Source organism: Dendrobates tinctorius, unplaced genomic scaffold, assembly GCF_039654945.1.
Source record: "Dendrobates tinctorius isolate UK_male_01 unplaced genomic scaffold, ASM3965494v1 ptg000038l, whole genome shotgun sequence".
In the NCBI taxonomy this organism is placed as follows: Eukaryota; Metazoa; Chordata; class Amphibia; order Anura; family Dendrobatidae; genus Dendrobates; species Dendrobates tinctorius.
In genome coordinates, this window is record NW_027361706.1 from 9,139,687 (window position 1) to 9,161,402 (window position 21,716).

The window sequence follows — 21,716 nt, forward strand, 5'->3', positions numbered from 1 at the left end:
TACGCCAGATGAAGAAAAAAAGTGACCGTGTCGCCCTGCACAGTAACAAACTCTCCTCCCACACACTAAAAACAGTATCTTCAAAAATGAAATACATCACAGCAGTAATATTATCCCATAATTAGTCCCTAAAGTAAAAATGTCCTACATCCTGCTCCCATATGTACTCCATTCTGGACCCGATGTGTCTCATTCCTGGCCCCATATGTTCTCCCATTCTGCATCGTTTGACTCCATCCTGCCACCTTGTCTCTCTATTCTGCCCCCGTTTCTCTCCACTCTACAGCCATGTCTCTCCACTCTGCCCCCACGTCTCTCCGCGGCCAGTCCGTGCATTGTGGTCCGATCTCGGTCCTATGTGCATGGACATCTGAATGAGTCGTTAGATTGTTCTGTCCATTCTGAATGCCAGTAATGTAGGTGCTCACCTACATTAGTGGAATCACTGGAAGACGCTATGATGCCGGTGGAGGGTCAAATTAATTATCAAACAGACCCCAAGGAATCATGTTGCCAGGTCATTTTTACTGCACATATTTTTTTTTGCTAATTTTGAGTGCAGAAGACATTTTTTTCTGTTCTGTTTGACAGTATAAGGCTATGTTCACATGTCCAGTAATCATCCGTTAGAACGGATCCAGAGGAAATCTGTTAGCCAAAAAGTTGTGCAGACACAACTTTTTTCTCCGTCATAAAACGGATTTCTGCTGGATCCGTTCTAACGGATAATTACTGGACATGAGAGTAGAACCTTAAGGCTGTGCGCACACTGAGTGGGGGTTTTTTTTAGGAGTTTTTGCAGCAAAAATGGAGCAAAAACATTGAAAATCTTGGAAAAAAACTCAAAAGTTGCAGTTTTTGCATTATATATGCAGCAATAGTGATAGTGAATTTCTATGTGCACTTACTGTATATATCTGATCCTGCATTTTTGTGTATATCATCAGTATAAAGTTTATCCTCAGGAAGAAACAGTTCAGCTTTAAGAGCCCCCTCCCCCTATGCTGCATACTGTATAGCAGATATCCTGGCACAGAAGGTGCAGGAAGTTTCCCAATATTCACTCCTTTACATGATCGAGCCCTGAATACATGTGCTGAGTCCCAGCTGTGATCAGACCCCTGGAAGGTAAGTGACAAACCCAGCACAGAAGCTGTAGAAAGTCCAGGCTTCTTGTCCATAGATGACCCCTCTAATATGGTGCAGATCCTGACATGTTTCCACTAGTACATTATGTAATCCTCCTCTGTGGAGTTACAAGAAAGTTTGTGGAATGTTACAGATGTAGCAGAGCTGAGTTTGTGATTTTACTCGTCTGGGTTTGAGGTAGGTTTACCTGCAGTCTTATGTAAGTTGTGCCAGGATAAATGACAAATTCAGCTCAGCTTTGTCTGATAGCCCCCAACACAAAGCCGATTGTTATGTAACTAAGTGCAAAAGAGCTTACAGTCTGAAAGGAGCCGCACTGTAGTGTTCGTAATCTTGGATAATAAAGACTGGCAACTGGATGGGATCGGATTAGGTCCTGGACTGTGGAGGTTTTTCTATCTAAACTCTATTAAATCATATAGGTAAAAAAGTGTTGTATTGTATATCCTGCAGTGTAGCCAAAGACTAGAGCAATGTGTTGCAGTGTAGCCAAAGACTTGGGCAATGTGCTGCAGTATAGCCGACGACTAGGGCAATGTGCTGCAGTGTAGCTGAGGACTAGAGCAATGTCCTGCCTTGTAGCCGAGGACTAGGGCAATGTCCTGCCTTGTAGCCGAGGACTAGGGCAATGTCCTGCCTTGTAGCCGAGGACTAGGGCAATGTCCTGCAGTGTAGCCGAGGACTAGGGCAATGTCCTGCAGTGTAGCCGAGGACTAGGGCAATGTCCTGCAGTGTAGCCGAGGACTAGGGCAATGTCCTGCAGTGTAGCCGAGGACTAGGGCAATGTCCTGCAGTGTAGCCGAGGACTAGGGCAATGTCCTGCAGTGTAGCCGAGGACTAGGGCAATGTCCTGCAGTGTAGCCGAGGACTAGGGCAATGTCCTGCAGTGTAGCCGAGGACTAGGGCAATGTCCTGCAGTGTAGCCGAGGACTAGGGCAATGTCCTGCAGTGTAGCCGAGGACTAGGGCAATGTGGCTGCAGTGTAGCCGAGCATAAGAGCATGTCCTGCAGTGTAGCCGAGGACTAGAGCAATATCTTGCAGTGTAGCCGAGGACTAGGGCAATGTCTTGTAGTAACCGAGGAGTAGAGCAATGTGCTGCAGTGTAGCCGAGGACGAGAGCAATGTGCTGCAGTGTAGTCGAGGACGAGAGCAATGTGCTGCAGTGTAGCCAAGGTCTAGAGCAATGTCTAGCAGTGTAGCCGAGGTCTAGGGCAATGTCTCTGCAGTGTAGCCAAGGTCTAGGGCAATGTGCTGCAGTGTAGCCAAGGTCTAGGTCAATGTGCTGCAGTGTAGCCAAGGACTAGAGCAATGTCTAGCCATGTAGCCAAGGACTAGAGCAATATGCTGTAATGTAGCCGAGGACCAGAGCCATGTCCTGCAGTGTAGCCGAGGACTAGAGCAATGTCTTGCAGTGTAACCGAGGACTAGAGCAATGTCTTGCAGTAACCGAGGACTAGAGCAATGTCCTGCAGTGTAGCCAAAGACTAGAGCAATGTGCTGCAGTGTAGCCGAGGACGAGAGCAATGTGCTGCAGTGTAGCCGAGGTCTAGAGCAATGTGCTGCAGTGTAGCCGAGGTCTAGGGCAATGTTTCTGCAGTGTAGCCAAGGTCTAGGGCAATGTGCTGCTGTGTAGCCAAGGACTAGAGCAATGTCCTGCAGTGTAGCCAAGGATTAGAGCAATGTCCTGCAGTGTAGCCAAGGACTAGAGCAATGTCTAGCCGTGTAGCCAAGGACTAGAGCAATATGCTGTAATGTAGCCGAGGACCAGAGCCATGTCCTGCAGTTTAGCCAAGGACTAGAGCAATGTGTTGCATGTAGCCGAGGACTAGAGCAATGTGCTGCAGTGTAGCTGAGGTCTAGAGCAATGTCTAGCAGTGTAGCTGAGGTCTAGGGCAATGTCTCTGCAGTGTAGCCAAGGTCTAGGGCAATGTGCTGCAGTGTAGCCAAGGTCTAGGGCAATGTCTCTGCAGTGTAGCCAAGGTCTAGGGCAATGTGCTGCAGTGTAGCCAAGGTCTAGAGCAATGTGCTGCAGTAGAAAAACCAAAAAACTGAACTGGAGTAGACTTGAATGACATGCATGATGTAAAAGCATGTTCACACTGGCCATAAAAGCAAGCAAAACCAAAGGAAAAAAACAATGTGTGTATATACCCTAAAAAAAATAAATAAGTAAAAAAGCAAATGCATTAAATAACATAGGGTACTTGGTAAACACTATTTTGATCAAAAAAGTATAAAGCTGTTCCACCACGGCAAGGTGTACCCATTTGAGATATTAACTACACAAACGGTTAAAACCTACCTAGTGTGAATAGTGGCAGAGTCTCTGGGTCCCAACCGGACACCCAGCTTCAGAGGGACTATAAGTGAATACAAAAATGCTGAAAAAAAAACAAAAAACTGAACTGGAGTAGACTTGAATGACATGCATGATGTAAAAGCATGTTCACACTGGCCATAAAAGCAAGCAAAACAAAAGGAAAAGTACAAATAGGGTGTGGCCTCCTTTCTACCGAGCTGTGTAGTTCACTTAGGCTGTGTGCACACGCTGCGGATTTTGCTGCGGTTCCCTATGGGAATCAAAAACCGCAGTGCAGACGGTGCGGAATTTTCCGCGCAGATTATCTGCGGTTTTCAATCCGCAGAAAGAATTGACATGTCAATTCTTTCGGTGGATTCTCCTGCGGTTTGCCATCTCCTCCATTGAGGAGATGAAAAACCGCAGGGCAAAACCGCAGAGCAATCCGCAGGTAAAACCGCAGGTATTTTGACCTGCGGTTTCTACAAAATCCGCGCGGATGAATCCGCACCTAATCCGCAGCGTGTGCACACAGCCTTATAGTCCCTCTGAAGCTGGGTGTCCGTTTGGGACTCATAGACTCTGCCACTATTCACACTAGGTAGGTTTTAACAGTTAGTGTAGTTACTGTATCAAATGGGTACACCTTGCCGTGGTGGGACAGCTTTATACTTTTTTGATCAAAATAGTGTTTACCAAGTACCCTATGTTATTTAATGCACTTGCTTTTTTACTTATTTATTTTTTAGGGTATATACACACATTGTTTTTTCCTTTGGTTTTGCATGGTTTTATGGCCAGTGTGAACATGCTTTTACATCATGCATGTCATTCAAGTCTATTCCAGTTCAGTTTTTTTGGTTTTTCCTCAGCATTTTTGTATTCAGTACAAATAGGGTGTTGCCTCCTTTCTACTGAGCTGTGTAGTTCACTTATAGTCCCTCTGAAGCTGGGTGTCCGGATGGGACCCAGAGACTCTGCCACTATTCACACTAGGTAGGTTTTAACCGTTAGTGTAGTTACTGTCTCAAATGGGTACACCTTGCCGTGGTGGGACAGCTTTATACTTTTTTGATCAAAATAGTGTTTACCAAGTACCCTATGTTATTTAACGCACTTGCTTTTTTACTTATTTATTTTTTTAGGGTATATACACACATTGTTTTTTCCTTTGGTTTTGCTATGTGCTGCAGTGTAACAGAGGTCAAGATCAATGTGCTGCAGTGTAGCCGAGGACTAGTGCAATGTGCTGCAATGTAGCCGAGGACTAGAGCACTGTGCTGCAGTGTAGCAGAGGACTAGAGCAATGTGCTGCAGTGTAGCCGAGGACTAGAGCAATGTGCTGCAGTGTAGCCGAGGACAAGAGCAATGTGCTGCAGTGTAGCCGAGGACTAGAGCAATGTGCTGCAGTGTAGCCGAGGACTAGAGCAATGTGCTGCAGTGTAGCCGAGGACTAGAGCAATGTGCTGCAGTGTAGCCGAGGACTAGAGCAATGTGCTGCAGTGTAGCCGAGGACTAGAGCACTGTGCTTCAGTGTAGCCGACGACTAGAGCACTGTGCTTCAGTGTAGCCGAGGACTAGAGCAATGTGCTGCAGTGTAGCCGAGGACTAGAGCAATGTGCTGCGGTGTAGCCGAGGACTAGAGCAATGTGCTGCGGTGTAGCCGAGGACTAGAGCAATGTGCTGCGGTGTAGCCGAGGACTAGAGCAATGTGCTGCGGTGTAGCCGAGGACTAGAGCAATGTGCTGCGGTGTAGCCGAGGACTAGAGCAATGTGCTGCGGTGTAGCCGAGGACTAGAGCAATGTGCTGCGGTGTAGCCGAGGACTAGAGCAATGTGCTGCGGTGTAGCCGAGGACTAGAGCAATGTGCTGCGGTGTAGCCGAGGACTAGAGCAATGTGCTGCGGTGTAGCCGAGGACTAGAGCAATGTGCTGCGGTGTAGCCGAGGACTAGAGCAATGTGCTGCGGTGTAGCCGAGGACTAGAGCAATGTGCTGCGGTGTAGCCGAGGACTAGAGCAATGTGCTGCGGTGTAGCCGAGGACTAGAGCAATGTGCTGCGGTGTAGCCGAGGACTAGAGCAATGTGCTGCGGTGTAGCCGAGGACTAGAGCAATGTGCTGCGGTGTAGCCGAGGACTAGAGCAATGTGCTGCGGTGTAGCCGAGGTCAAGAGCAATGCCCTGCAGTGTAGCCGAGAACTAGAGCAATGTGCTGCAGCTCTGGACTTCAGCTACACTGCAGCACATTGTTCTAGTCTTCGGCTACACTGCAGCACATTGCCCTAGACCTCGGCTACACTGCAGCACATTGCCCTAGTCCTCGGCTACACTGCAGCACATTGCCCTTGTCCTTGGCTACACTGCAAGACTAGAGCAATGTCCTTTAGTGTAGCCGAGGACTAGAGCAATGTGCTGCAGTGTAGCCGAGGACTAGAGCAATGTGCTGCAGTGTAGCCGAGGACTAGAGCAATTTCCTGCAGAGTAGCCGAGGACTAGAGCAATTTCCTGCAGTGTAGCCGAGGACTAGATCAATGTCCTGCAGTGTAGCCGAGGACTAGATCAATGTGCTGCAGTGTAGCCGAGGACTAGGGCAATGTGCTGCAGTGTAGCCGAGGACTAAGAGCAATATGCTGTAATGTAGCCGAGGACCAGGGCAATGTGCTGCAGTGTAGCCGAGGACCAGGGCAATGTGCTGCAGTGTAGCCGAGGACCAGGGCAATGTCCTGCAGTGTAGCCGAGGACCGGGGCAATGTCCTGCAGTGTAGCCGAGGACCAGGGCAATGTGCTGCAGTGTAGCCGAGGATCAGGGCAATGTGCTGCAGTGTAGCCGAAGACCAGGGAAATGTGCTGCAGTGTAGTCGAGGACTAGAGCAATGTGCTGCGGTGTAGCCGAGGACTAGAGCAATGTGCTGCGGTGTAGCCGAGGACTAGAGCAATGTGCTGCGGTGTAGCCGAGGACTAGAGCATTGTGCTGCGGTGTAGCCGAGGACTAGAGCAATGTGCTGCGGTGTAGCCGAGGACTAGAGCAATGTGCTGCGGTGTAGCCGAGGACTAGAGCAATGTGCTGCGGTGTAGCCGAGGACTAGAGCAATGTGCTGCGGTGTAGCCGAGGACTAGAGCAATGTGCTGCGGTGTAGCCGAGGACTAGAGCAATGTGCTGCGGTGTAGCCGAGGACTAGAGCAATGTGCTGCGGTGTAGCCGAGGACTAGAGCAATGTGCTGCGGTGTAGCCGAGGTCAAGAGCAATTTGCTGTAGTGTAGCCGAGGTCTAGAACAATTCCCTGCAGTGTAGCCGAGAACTAGAGCAATGTGCTGCAGCTCTGGACTTCAGCTACACTGCAGCACATTGTTCTAGTCTTCGGCTACACTGCAGCACATTGCCCTAGACCTCGGCTACACTGCAGCACATTGCCCTAGTCCTTGGCTACACTGCAAGACTAGAGCAATGTCCTTTAGTGTAGCCGAGGACTAGAGCAATGTGCTGCAGTGTAGCCGAGGACTAGAGCAATTTCCTGCAGAGTAGCCGAGGACTAGAGCAATTTCCTGCAGTGTAGCCGAGGACTAGATCAATGTCCTGCAGTGTAGCCGAGGACTAGATCAATGTGCTGCAGTGTAGCCGAGGACTAGGGCAATGTGCTGCAGTGTAGCCGAGGACTAGGGCAATGTGCTGCAGTGTAGCCGAGGACTAAGAGCAATATGCTGTAGTGTAGCCGAGGACCAGGGCAATGTCCTGCAGTGTAGCCGAGGACTAGAGCAATGTCCTGCAGTGTAGCCGAGGACCAGGGCAATGTCCTGCAGTGTAGCCGAGGACCAGGGCAATGTGCGGCAGTGTAGCCGAGGACTAGATCAATGTCCTGCAGTGTAGCCGAGGACTAGATCAATGTCCTGCAGTGTAGCCGAGGACCAGAGCAATGTTCTGCAGTGTAGCCGAGGACCAGGGCAATGTGCTGCAGTGTAGCCGAGGACCAGGGCAATGTGCTGCAGTGTAGCCGAGGACCAGGGCAATGTCCTGCAGTGTAGCCGAGGACCAGGGCAATGTCCTGCAGTGTAGGCGAGGACCAGGGCAATGTGCTGCAGTGTAGCCGAGGACCAGGGCAATGTGCTGCAGTGTAGCCGAGGACCAGGGCAATGTGCTGCAGTGTAGCCGAGGACCAGGGCAATGTGCGGCAGTGTAGCCGAGGACCAGGGCAATGTGCTGCAGTGTAGCCGAGGACCAGAGCAATGTGCTGCGGTGTAGCCGAGGACTAGAGCAATGTGCTGCGGTGTAGCCGAGGACTAGAGCAATGTGCTGCGGTGTAGCCGAGGACTAGAGCAATGTGCTGCGGTGTAGCCGAGGACTAGAGCAATGTGCTGCGGTGTAGCCGAGGACTAGAGCAATGTGCTGCGGTGTAGCCGAGGACTAGAGCAATGTGCTGCGGTGTAGCCGAGGACTAGAGCAATGTGCTGCGGTGTAGCCGAGGACTAGAGCAATGTGCTGCGGTGTAGCCGAGGTCAAGAGCAATTTGCTGTAGTGTAGCCGAGGTCTAGAACAATGCCCTGCAGTGTAGCCGAGAACTAGAGCAATGTGCTGCAGCTCTGGACTTCAGCTACACTGCAGCACATTGTTCTAGTCTTCGGCTACACTGCAGCACATTGCCCTAGACCTCGGCTACACTGCAGCACATTGCCCTAGTCCTCGGCTACACTGCAGCACATTGCCCTAGTCCTTGGCTACACTGCAAGACTAGAGCAATGTCCTTTAGTGTAGCCGAGGACTAGAGCAATGTGCTGCAGTGTAGCCGAGGACTAGAGCAATTTCCTGCAGAGTAGCCGAGGACTAGAGCAATTTCCTGCAGTGTAGCCGAGGACTAGATCAATGTCCTGCAGTGTAGCCGAGGACTAGATCAATGTGCTGCAGTGTAGCCGAGGACTAGGGCAATGTGCTGCAGTGTAGCCGAGGACTAGGGCAATGTGCTGCAGTGTAGCCGAGGACTAAGAGCAATATGCTGTAGTGTAGCCGAGGACCAGGGCAATGTCCTGCAGTGTAGCCGAGGACTAGAGCAATGTCCTGCAGTGTAGCCGAGGACCAGGGCAATGTCCTGCAGTGTAGCCGAGGACCAGGGCAATGTGCTGCAGTGTAGCCGAGGACCAGAGCAATGTGCTGCGGTGTAGCCGAGGACTAGAGCAATGTGCTGCGGTGTAGCCGAGGACTAGAGCAATGTGCTGCGGTGTAGCCGAGGACTAGAGCAATGTGCTGCGGTGTAGCCGAGGACTAGAGCAATGTGCTGCGGTGTAGCCGAGGACTAGAGCAATGTGCTGCGGTGTAGCCGAGGTCAAGAGCAATTTGCTGTAGTGTAGCCGAGGTCTAGAACAATGCCCTGCAGTGTAGCCGAGAACTAGAGCAATGTGCTGCAGCTCTGGACTTCAGCTACACTGCAGCACATTGTTCTAGTCTTCGGCTACACTGCAGCACATTGCCCTAGACCTCGGCTACACTGCAGCACATTGCCCTAGTCCTCGGCTACACTGCAGCACATTGCCCTAGTCCTTGGCTACACTGCAAGACTAGAGCAATGTCCTTTAGTGTAGCCGAGGACTAGAGCAATGTGCTGCAGTGTAGCCGAGGACTAGAGCAATTTCCTGCAGAGTAGCCGAGGACTAGAGCAATTTCCTGCAGTGTAGCCGAGGACTAGATCAATGTCCTGCAGTGTAGCCGAGGACCAGAGCAATGTTCTGCAGTGTAGCCGAGGACCAGGGCAATGTGCTGCAGTGTAGCCGAGGACCAGGGCAATGTGCTGCAGTGTAGCCGAGGACTAGGGCAATGTGCTGCAGTGTAGCCGAGGACTAGGGCAATGTGCTGCAGTGTAGCCGAGGACTAAGAGCAATATGCTGTAGTGTAGCCGAGGACCAGGGCAATGTCCTGCAGTGTAGCCGAGGACTAGAGCAATGTCCTGCAGTGTAGCCGAGGACCAGGGCAATGTCCTGCAGTGTAGCCGAGGACCAGGGCAATGTGCGGCAGTGTAGCCGAGGACTAGATCAATGTCCTGCAGTGTAGCCGAGGACTAGATCAATGTCCTGCAGTGTAGCCGAGGACCAGAGCAATGTTCTGCAGTGTAGCCGAGGACCAGGGCAATGTGCTGCAGTGTAGCCGAGGACCAGGGCAATGTGCTGCAGTGTAGCCGAGGACCAGGGCAATGTCCTGCAGTGTAGCCGAGGACCAGGGCAATGTCCTGCAGTGTAGCCGAGGACCAGGGCAATGTGCTGCAGTGTAGCCGAGGACCAGGGCAATGTGCTGCAGTGTAGCCGAGGACCAGGGCAATGTGCTGCAGTGTAGCCGAGGACCAGGGCAATGTGCTGCAGTGTAGCCGAGGACCAGGGCAATGTCCTGCAGTGTAGCCGAGGACTAAGAGCAATATGCTGTAATGTAGCGGAGGACCAGGGCAATGTCCTGCAGTGTAGCCGAGGACTAGAGCAATGTCCTGCAGTGTAGCCGAGGACCAGGGCAATGTCCGGCAGTGTAGCCAAGGACCAGGGCAATGTCCTGCAGTGTAGCCGAGGACCAGGGCAATGTTCTGCAGTGTAGCCGAGGACCAGGGCAATGTGCTGCAGTGTAGCCGAGGACCAGGGCAATGTGCTGCAGTGTAGCCGAGGACCAGGGCAATGTGCGGCAGTGTAGCCGAGGACCAGGGCAATGTGCGGCAGTGTAGCCGAGGACCAGGGCAATGTGCTACAGTGTAGCCGAGGACCAGGGCAATGTGCGTCAGTGTAGCCGAGGACCAGGGCAATGTGCGGCAGTGTAGCCGAGGACCAGGGCAATGTGCGGCAGTGTAGCCGAGGACCAGGGCAATGTGCGGCAGTGTAGCCGAGGACCAGGGCAATGTGCGGCAGTGTAGCCGAGGACCAGGGCAATGTGCTGCAGTGTAGCCGAGGACCAGGGCAATGTGCGGCAGTGTAGCCGAGGACCAGGGCAATGTGCGGCAGTGTAGCCGAGGACCAGGGCAATGTGCGGCAGTGTAGCCGAGGACCAGGGCAATGTGCGGCAGTGTAGCCGAGGACCAGGGCAATGTGCGGCAGTGTAGCCGAGGACCAGGGCAATGTGCTGCAGTGTAGCCGAGGACCAGGGCAATGTGCGGCAGTGTAGCCGAGGACCAGGGCAATGTGCGGCAGTGTAGCCGAGGACCAGGGCAATGTGCGGTAGTGTAGCCGAGGACCAGGGCAATGTGCGGCAGTGTAGCCGAGGACCAGGGCAATGTGCGGCAGTGTAGCCGAGGACCAGGGCAATGTGCGGCAGTGTAGCCGAGGACCAGGGCAATGTGCTGCAGTGTAGCCGAGGACCAGGGCAATGTGCGGCAGTGTAGCCGAGGACCAGGGCAATGTGCTGCAGTGTAGCCGAGGACCAGGGCAATGTGCTGCAGTGTAGCCGAGGACCAGGGCAATGTGCGGCAGTGTAGCCGAGGACCAGGGCAATGTGCTGCAGTGTAGCCGAGGACCAGGGCAATGTGCGGCAGTGTAGCCGAGGACCAGGGCAATGTGCGGCAGTGTAGCCGAGGACCAGGGCAATGTGCGGCAGTGTAGCCGAGGACCAGGGCAATGTGCGGCAGTGTAGCCGAGGACCAGGGCAATGTGCGGCAGTGTAGCCGAGGACCAGGGCAATGTGCGGCAGTGTAGCCGAGGACCAGGGCAATGTGCGGCAGTGTAGCCGAGGACCAGGGCAATGTGCGGCAGTGTAGCCGAGGACCAGGGCAATGTGCGGCAGTGTAGCCGAGGACCAGGGCAATGTGCTGCAGCTAGTCGGTACGGTTCTCAGTATTAATAACCACTATGCAAATGTTTTTGTGACATGGAAATGTGATAATCTGCATTAGGGAAACTAGGAGAAGCTGAATGGCAGAGGATTGTATGGGGATGATACCCTGCAGTACAAAGCCTCTTGTACGTCTGATACTACAGCCCCTTGTTTCCCTTATGTAGTTGTACAGGATGACTCTTTACGGGCCTCGTTTATTGCAATTTTTTAAATAAAACTATTGTTGTTCCCCAAAGCAACCAATCAGAATGCATCTTTCATTTTACCAGAGTAACCAGTCAGAACTCCGCTTTCATTCTACCACAGCCGCGTAGGCCATAAATGAGGCCATCGTTTCCTTCCCAGTCACTTAGGTGACGCTCTTTATGGAGGGCAGTAGAGTTGTGTTGTGAGTGAGCCCAGCATGGTGGCTTGTGAGGGGAGGTCTATGTTCTCCAGAGATGGCAAACAATGCTAGTGAAGTGGCCTGAACGTCTCTCTGACCTTCTTTACCGAATAAACATGGACGTGTACAGTAGCCCACCACAAGCTGCATCGGCATGAATTGGCATCAGATCATTGGCGGCTGTTATGAGTTTCCATTTGTCCTGCCCGAAACATTTATCAAAATAGGATCTTAACCAATGATGATAAATGGACGACGTTACCGAGGGCTAAAATGGGGCTCAGTGGGACTCGTTACCAATCCAGGGATAAGTGATAGAAGCTTCAGGTCTTAATGTCCCTTTAACTCCTTACAGTCATATTTGATAGGAGTTCTTCTTATGTCCTATGGAGCAGTAGCTGAGACTGCTCTGAACCGGGCAGATGCCGGCTGTGTTGTACAGCCAGCACCTACTGCTGACAGCAGCAACTGGAGCAAACTTCAACTGCTGTTGTTTAACCATTGAAACACTGTCATCGGCCTCTGACGGTGATGTTTAAACTGCCTCATTTTCTGGCATAATGATTCTTGCATCTATCACTAACCTGGCAACAGAATCGTGAGAAGCCAATGGGTAGCCACCGCAGCTGAGGGCCCAACAAAGGTCTCTGGTGTCACCAATCATGGTGCTCCTACTGTAAAGAGTGGCATAGCAGTACATAGAATAAGGATCAAACAATCGAAGGTTCAAGTCCTCAGGGGTGGGGGAGGCTTAAAAAAAATAAAGTAAAAATTAATAAATAAAAATAACAAAGGTGCAAAGGTGAAAAATAGAACAAATGTATTGGGTCTTGTCCTGCAGTGTAGCCATAGATACCCGTACAGTAGCCATAGATGCTCCATACAATAGCCATAGATGCTCCATACTGTAGCCATAGATGCTCCGTACAGTAGCCATAGATGCTCCGTACAGTAGCCATAGATGCCCCGTACAGTAGCCATAGATGCGCCATAGATGCCCCGTACAGTAGCCATAGATGCTCCATACAGTAGCCATAGATGCCCCGTACAGTAGCCATAGATGCCCCGTACAGTAGCCATAGATGCCCCGTACAGTAGCCATAGATGCCCCGTACAGTAGCCATAGATGCTCCGTACAGTAGCCATAGATGCCCCGTACAGTAGCCATAGATGCTCCGTACAGTAGCCATAGATGCCCCGTACAGTAGCCATAGATGCTCCATACAGCGCTTTATTTCTCCCTTGAGAAAGCCACTTTCTGGTGGCGATACGCGTGGGGTTTGCTCCCCCCGCACACTCATCCCACAGAAGCACCAGGCACTTTATTTTTCATATGCACTGGCATATTATGGAGCTTTGGTTTATTTGACCTTTTCTGCCTTCATTGTCTCTGCCATTTGTGGTCTGTATGTCTGCAACGACCTTATTAGAGGTGCAAGGGCATTAGTACTGCTGTCCCATATGGGCTTTTGATATTTTTCCATCTGCTCAACTTTTTTTTTTTTTTTTTGTTATATGCAGTCCACAGGAGTGTGTGCTCATTAACTACATCAGTGAGTACATAGATGCCAGTTCAGGGGTTTCATATGTGCTTAATATATTCATGGTGCTGTGAATAGTTCTCTTTCCAAACCAGTCAGGCATTTTGATTTTTCATGTTTAATGCCTTTTTTCATTTGTTTGTTTTAGAGACTGTTCCTCATTAGACACTTTATAGTGCTCATTCATACATTGTCTGTGGGGTCTGTTGATGTGGGAGGTTTATCATATCATTATTTCATGATTTGACTCACCACTTTTCCACATGTTTTTAAATGTTTTTATGGAGTCTGTGTTATTCCATGTCTGTGTTGGATGTATTCAATAAACTTCATACATTTTTTTACTCATACATGTGGTGTTCCCTATTCATAGGCTGGTCGCTTTGTTCTTTTTTCTGTCACATATTTTTGACTAGTCTCTGGTGAACACCTCTTTCCAGTGGTGCCCTCCATTTTTGTTCACATTACAGATGCTCCATACAGTAGCCATTGATGCCCCGTACAGTAGCCATAGATGCCCCGTACAGTAACCATAGATGCTCCTTACGGTAGCCATTGATGCCCCGTACAGTAGCCACAGATGCCCCGTACAGTAACCATAGATGCTCCTTACGGTAGCCATTGATGCCCCGTACAGTAGCCATAGATGCCCCGTACAGTAACCATAGATGCTCCTTACGGTAGCCATTGATGCCCCGTACAGTAGCCACAGATGCCCCGTACAGTAACCATAGATGCTCCTTACGGTAGCCATTGATGCCCCGTACAGTAGCCATAGATGCCCCGTACAGTAACCATAGATGCTCCTTACGGTAGCCATTGATGCCCCGTACAGTAGCCATAGATGCCCCGTACAGTAACCATAGATGCTCCTTACGGTAGCCATTGATGCCCCGTACAGTAGCCATAGATGCCCCGTACAGTAACCATAGATGCTCCTTACGGTAGCCATTGATGCCCCGTACAGTAGCCACAGATGCCCCGTACAGTAACCATAGATGCTCCTTACGGTAGCCATTGATGCCCCGTACAGTAGCCACAGATGCCCCGTACAGTAACCATAGATGCTCCTTACGGTAGCCATTGATGCCCCGTACAGTAGCCACAGATGCCCCGTACAGTAACCATAGATGCTCCTTACGGTAGCCATTGATGCCCCGTACAGTAGCCATAGATGCCCCGTACAGTAACCATAGATGCTCCTTACGGTAGCCATTGATGCCCCGTACAGTAGCCACAGATGCCCCGTACAGTAACCATAGATGCTCCTTACGGTAGCCATTGATGCCCCGTACAGTAGCCACAGATGCCCCGTACAGTAGACTGTAGCTGTTGGTGTCCTGCTATGTGGTTGTGAATACAAGTGGGTGTAGCATCGGCGTCCCTGCGGAGTTACCATCCTCCTTCCCCCGGCAGGAACGCCGACTCTCACTGCCTCGGCCTGCGAATTATCCTGCTGCTGCGGCCCCCGGGGTCTGCACCGAGGACGCCGCTCTTAGTCTCTTAAAGAGACAAGCACGCACCGTCCTAAGGTGTCCCTAGCCCATGGCTGGGAGACATTTATTTAATTGTTCTAGTATATCTGTCTGTACCTGCCTGCATCTGCTGTGCCTGCCTGTATACCAGCCAACCCCGCCTGCACGTGCCACGTCTCCCTGTATACCAGCCGTACCTGTAGTGCCTTCCTATGTACCAGCCATACCTGCCGTTCCTGTAACCTACCGTCCATGCCATTCCTGGCCATTCCAGCTTCCTGCCACTTTGAGAGTCAGTTGCCATGTGTCCCGAGGTCCATCCTGGAGTAGCACCTGGCGTCCATCTGGGGCCAAGTCTAACCACACCACCAGGACTCTAGCGAACAGTCAGGTGTTTGCCTAGTCACATCCCTCCAGGGTCTCCTTGGGCCACAGCACATTGGTTCCACTACCACGTATGTCACAGATTGCTCAGGTCATGGAACCCACGGACTCTCCATCCTCTCTGGTCTCTGACCTGTACCAGGAGGTCTCCGGTCAGAAGGACAAGCAGGACAAAATCACGTCCTATCTGCAGACTGTAAGCACCTGTTTTTGGACACGCTGTCATCTGCCCCACCTCGGTGATCCCACATAGCGCTGCAATTTCATCAACCAGTGCATGCTGCACTTTGAGCTATTGGGACATCAGTTCTCATCTGACTGGGCCAAAGGGGCATTTATTATGTCCCATCTTAGTGGCGATGCTCTCCTGTGGCTCAATCCCTTCAGGGAGATTGGGGATCCTCTAGTCTCCAACCTCCAGGCTTTCCTAGGAGTCTTCCGCAAGGTCTTTGATGAGCCAAGCCGTGTTTCCTCCACAGCATCCTCTTCAGATTGCACCAGGGAAATCTCACTGTGGGCCAGTATGCCTTCTATTTTTGTACCCTCTCCGCCGTGCTCGCCTGGAACAACGTAGCACGGGTTGCTGCCTTCTAGGAGGGCCTGTCGTGACGAATTAAAGAGAACCTGTCACCAGAAATAAAGCTGTTAACCTGAAGATATGCACTTAATCTGGGAATCTGTCAGCAGATTTTTGCTCTTTAACCTGAGATCCGCATAAAGTAGGGGCAGACACACTGATTCCAGTGATGTGTCAAGTACTAGACTGCCTGCTGCTGTTTCAATAAAATCAAGTGTTTTATCAGCAGATTAGCACTAGAGGACTAGTTGTCTCATGCCATGTAGTCCTCTATTACATAGATTTTCTGCTGATGCACAGTATACACGGAAAGTTGCCAATCAGTGGTGAGGGTGGGGTTATGCAGAGATCAGCATTTTGAGTACTTGTATATATACAGGAGATAAAACAGTGAATTTATTTAAAAAAAAAAAAATACAGCACGCAGCCTAGTTAGTGATACATACCTGGAATGCGGGTCTCTATCTCTACATTATGCTGCTCTCAGATTACATAGCAAAAACACAGTGACCGATTCCCTTTAAGATACAGAATATAGATTAAAGGTTATGCAGCTTTTAGCATGCTATATGTCGACAGGTCAGGCGATAACTTGCTGTTCTCTGTTGGTCCGGCCCCTGGAGCCCCCACCAATCCAAGGAACAAGACTCTGAAATCCCCTTTAAGGGACTGCTGGAAATAGCCAAGCTTGTACTCAGCTGTCGCTGAAAGTCCCATAGAGACTGAACAGAGCAATGGTGTGTATGCACGACCGCCTTTCCATTCTGTATTTCAGAGCCCCATGCACAGGATTGTTGGGGGTCCCGGCAGTTGGACCCACAAATCGTCTGGCTAGGTGATAATGGGTTAAAATGGGAATAGGCCTTAATATTAATTGCTGATTTCCTTTTGCTATAATTTTCCAGCTGAAACCAAAGAAAATGGCCCAGATCTTTAAAGCTTTCAAGGTCACCTCCCGACATTTATCCATCAGAGGTCAAGGTTTGCACCGTTTGCCGGATTTACTTACGGAAAGGCAATTGATTGGGCTGAGATCCCATTTGTCCAGTATCAGTCCGTTCTCCACTCGTCAGCAAGGCAATGTGGACTCGTATAGTTATATCATAGTCGGGGCTGGTTCGGCCGGATGTGTGTTGGCAAACCGCCTGTCGGAAAGCCACGATGACACTCTGCTGGTATTGGAAGCAGGACCCAAGGACCTCATGTTGGGCTGCAAGAGATTGTCGTGGAAGATTCACATGCCGGCTGCATTGATGTACAACCTATGTGATGATAAGTTCAACTGGTATTATCACACCGTGCCACAAAGACACATGGATGGCAGAGTTATGTACTGGCCTAGAGGTAGAGTTTGGGGTGGCTCTTCCTCTTTGAACGCCATGGTCTATATTCGAGGGCATGCGGAGGACTACAATCGATGGCACGCCCAAGGTGCCACCGGCTGGGATTATAATCATTGTTTGCCATATTTTAAGAAAGCCCAGACTCACGAGCTAGGACCTGATCCCTACAGAGGAGGTAGTGGCCCACTGCATGTCTCAAGAGGGAAGACAAATCATCTTCTTCATCGGCTATTTCTCAAAGCTGCCCAGGAGGCAGGATACCCGTTCACAGAGGACATGAATGGCTACCAGCAAGAAGGTGTGGGATGGATGGATATGACTATTTTCAAAGGTAAGAGGTAGCCCAATAGATAGATAACACGCTAGAGACATTTGTAACCTTCCTTCTCTGCTTGTTGAGGTCAGAGATGGAGCTCAGCTAGTGCCTATCTACGTCCAGCAATGGATCGCAAGAATGTGTCTGTCCAGGAGAAGACTCTGGTCACTAAAATACTTTTCAAAGGACTGAAAGCAACTGGAGTGGAGTATGTTCAAAATGGACAAAAGAAACAGGTAAATGCGAATGTACTTCAATGTCAAGGTGGCAAAAGGCAACCAAATGTCCCTAACTTTACTGAACTGTACCAAACTTGTTATATCCCGTGTGCCGCTTTGATTTATTTGGGTTTCCATGACCGAGCAACTGCACACAGCCTTACATCACCAAACACAACACCAAGCGTCAGGCGGAGTGGTATAAAGCTGCCACCAATGGACTCTGGAGCGGTGGAGATGAGTTTTGGTAATCACAAGGAGAACATTACCTGCCTGCCTGACTTATTGACCGGCCTTCATTTTTTAACCTATAACTTTCTATGTCTTTCTAGGCATTTGCCAGCAAAGAAGTGATCTTGAGTGGTGGGGCTATCAACTCCCCCCAACTACTCATGCTGTCTGGAATTGGAAATGCTTCAGACCTGAGACAATTAGGAATCCCTGTGATCTCTCACCTGCCAGGTATAGATCTCCTGCGGTTGTATGTTATATACTTGTTTTATACTTACCGTAAATTGGTTTTGCTTTTTGTTTTTAATTTTTTTGCTCATATGCAAATTGCCCCTTAAGAGAGGAAGATGACTAGAACGCTAGTGCCAATTATTGGATGTAGCAATCCTAAAAGTTAGTCTCCACCTTGTAATGAGACATGTTACATGACTTAGGATAAAAGCCAATCCAGAATCTCAATTTGCAGACACGTGTTTTAGGGTATTGCCCCTCCTCAGTGCTGAGCAAGAAATCTGATTTAGCTGGAGGAAAGGCCTCTGACTGGGTCTAAGGGGTAACTTGAGCATTGGATGGCTTACAGTGCCTTGCGAAAGAATTCGGCTCCCTGGAACTTTTCAACCTTTTCCCACATATCATGCTTCAAACATAAAGATACCAAGTGTAAATTTTTGGTGAAGAATCAACAACAAGTGGGACACAATTGTGAAGTTGAACGAAATTTATTGTTTATTTTAAATTTTTGTGGAAACTCAAAAACTGAGAAGTGGGGCATGCAAGAGGCTACAGGGAGGATAAATGTTCACTTCCTCCCTGCAGCTGCTGCTCTAGTAAGCTGGCTATACAGCAATTAAAAGATATCTACCTGCAGATTTCCCCTATATCTGCTGGGTCTGATTGTTGCCAGTTACATTTAAAGAAAATCCTGTCCCCATGTATAGGAAGTCGGCAAAGAGCAGGAGGAGCTGAGCTCATTTATATATAGCTTTGTGGGAAAAGATTTAGTACAACCATTCAGTCATATAAATTCATGCTATTTCGAGATTAGGAGTCCAGTGGGCGGTGCTAATCAATGAGTGTGCATAGCGAGATAGCTGTGGATCACTGATTAGGACCGCCCCCTGGACTCCCTCAACGAGCAGGGATTAAAACATAAGATAAGCTGAATCCTTTTTTTTCCACAGAAAATAATGAATCAATCTGATATGTAGGATGCTGCCCACGACCAGACTACATGGTCGATGTGACAGGTTCCTTTAAATTAGCATAGCCCTTTAAAATCTTCAGAGCTTCTTGAGGAGGAATCGGGTCGGGGTACAGAATATACTGTTGGTGATGTTTTTCCTTCTGATTCTGGCAGGAGTGGGACAGAATCTTCAGGATCACCTGGAAGTTTATCTCCAGCAGATGTGCACAAAGCCGATCACTTTATACGGGGCACAAAAGCCCCTCAAGATGCTTCAGATCGGCGTGGAATGGATGCTGAAGTTTACAGGTGAGAATACGGCTTCCTAATGTGTCACAAGACAGCGCGGCTTGTTCACCATTGAACATTATGGCTAGTGATGAGTGATCGTGCTGGGATAAGGTGTTATCTGAGCATGCTCTGGTGCTAACGGAGTGACTTCAGCGTGCTCGAAAAATATGTTAGAGTCCTCGCGGCTGCATGTCTCGCGGCTGTCCGACAGCCGAAACACATGCAGGGATTGCGTAACAAACAGACAATCCCTGCATGTGTTGTGACTCAAACGTATTTTTCAGGCATGCTGAAGACACTCAGCACCCGAGCATGCTCAGATAACACCTAATCCCAACACACTCGCTCATCACTAATTATGGCACTACTTCATCATTGTTTTTGAGTCTTTTTTTTTCTGTGGAGTCAAAATACTTAATTTCGTGACTTTTATCTTGTTTTCATGGTTTTATTCACTATTTAACTTGCACTTTTTATTAGCTAATTATTATTAGCATTATGAGTGTGTTTTTCCTTATCCAGAGGTTTTAACCTACGGTAATTCCAAATTTGAAAAATTACTAAATTTTAGGCACAATTGTACTCCAGTACCCTAGTGGAGTAAGAAATCGGAGTTTCTTTTTTTTTTTTTTTTGCGCTTTTGAACACTGACAATTTAAAAGATCATGCATTTTTTTTCCTTTAAAAATGCACAAAAAAAGGTAAAAGACAAAAAAAAAAAGTGTTTGATCCTGCAAAAAAAAAAATTTCAACAGTGTGTGCCATTTTCAAGAATTTTTCACAAAAGGCCACTTTAAGTGGTGAGTGATGAGTCGGGGCCGATGCGTTTTATAGCTGCTTATTTCTCTGTTCTAAATGCTCTTCTTCGGTTTTGATCAGTTCTGTGATTTGTGTCTGGATGTGATGACTGATCAGTCAGTGAACTTTTAGTTCTTTTAGTTTTATACTAAGTGACATCGTTAAGCTATAAAACCTTAATATTAACCAGATCTTTATCTTTTTACGACCATTGGTCACCAGGTTATGGGGCGACGTCACACCTGGAGTCCGGTGGGTTCATTAGAAGTGCCCCCGGCGTTGAGCACCCCGACATCCAGTTCCACTTTCTCCCTTCTCAGGTCATAGATCATGGACGAGTGAATCCAAAGATGGAGGCCTATCAGGTGAGCCGGACACAACGTGGTGTGACGGGGAGACAGTGTAGGTAACAGCACAGCTGAGCAACCCCCTACAGATTAGCACCTGGGTACAAGTGCTGCGTGCAATCACCGAGAGCGATCAGGGCAACATTCCCTACCAGACTAATGGCCTGTCACTAGAATATCTTCTCACTATCTGATTAGTGGGGGGTCATAGAATGAATGGGGTACCTACACAGCAGTATCTATGGATTTTTTTCCAAAGCAGCACCACCCAACCCTATGCACTTTTCATTCCCCAATCCCTGTTGGGGCATGCTGGTCTCCAAATCCTTCTCAAAAATTAAAAACTCCTCAAAACCATGGAATTTCTGCTCTGAAAACTTTGCAAAAAGACTCTGTGCACATTCCCCAAGTGTTACATCCATAGAACCGCTTTAATATTATTAACGGCCTTCGGCTCGATCTCTAGCCTTGGTGACTTGATGGATGAACGCTCTGTAGGAAGATTGATCTTGTGTAAGCCTAGATAGGTCCACCAGGGTCTTCTCCACCATTATCTCGATAGTATGAAGCCATCAGGTTGCTGGTCTTCCTCTTCACCTTATTCCTTCCATTCTCCGACCATGAAGTCCTTCTCCAGTGATTGCTCTCTTCTTATGATGGGTCCAAAGTAGACAAGTCGTAGCTTGGTGGCCATTGCTTCGAGCGACATGTCTGGCTTGATTTGTTCTAAAATTGATTTGTTTGTTCTTCTTACCATCCGGGGTATTGATAACATCCTTCTCCAGCGCCACATTTTGAAGGCGCTTTAAGCAATTCTAAAGTGTAACACATCTATAATTTTCAGGACACTTATCGGTTGTGTGCTTTGTTTAACCCCTTTCCGATGTTGGGCGTAATAGTACACCCACATCGGACTCCCCCTGTTTGGTGCGGGCTCTGGCGCTGAGCCCGCACCTTTTTGAGTACATGTCAGTTGATCTATACAGCTGACAATTGCCCGCAACAGCCACAGCTGGAATCGCAATCCACCTTTGGCTATTAACAAGATAAATGCTACTGTCAATCTCTGACAGCGGCATTTAACTCGAGCTTACCGGAAGCGCGTTGTAAATCCCGCCCATCGGTGACCCCATCACATGTTCGTAGGTCACCGATGGGTCGGCATGACAACCAGAGGTCTCCAGCAGATCTCTATGGTTGTCGTTGCCAGATTGCTATGAGCGCCGCACTTAGCAAGTGAGCATTTCTGCTACACACAGGCGATTTGATCATTGCCTGTATGTACCAGAAGCAATCAAAGTAGTGTAGATTCTAGTCCCCCATAGAATCTATTGAAGCATGCAAAAAGTAAAAAAAAAAAAAAAAAAAGTTTTTTAAAAATATATAAAAAAATA

At 49.2% G+C, this 21,716-nt stretch overlaps 1 protein-coding gene across 1 annotated transcript in view; it reads left to right on the forward strand.

Moving 5' to 3' along the window:
* The first annotated feature begins 1,019 nt into the window (after positions 1–1,019).
* Positions 1,020–21,716, forward strand: part of CHDH (choline dehydrogenase) — a 32,766-nt gene continuing 12,069 nt past the window's right edge. Inside the window, exons 1-6 of the mRNA XM_073574176.1 lie at positions 1,020–1,128; positions 16,501–17,269; positions 17,339–17,490; positions 17,805–17,934; positions 19,061–19,195; positions 20,198–20,340. Coding sequence (XP_073430277.1) covers positions 16,516–17,269; positions 17,339–17,490; positions 17,805–17,934; positions 19,061–19,195; positions 20,198–20,340 — 1,314 coding nt within the window. The 5' untranslated portion in view covers positions 1,020–1,128; positions 16,501–16,515. The remainder of the gene's footprint in view (positions 1,129–16,500; positions 17,270–17,338; positions 17,491–17,804; positions 17,935–19,060; positions 19,196–20,197; positions 20,341–21,716) is intronic.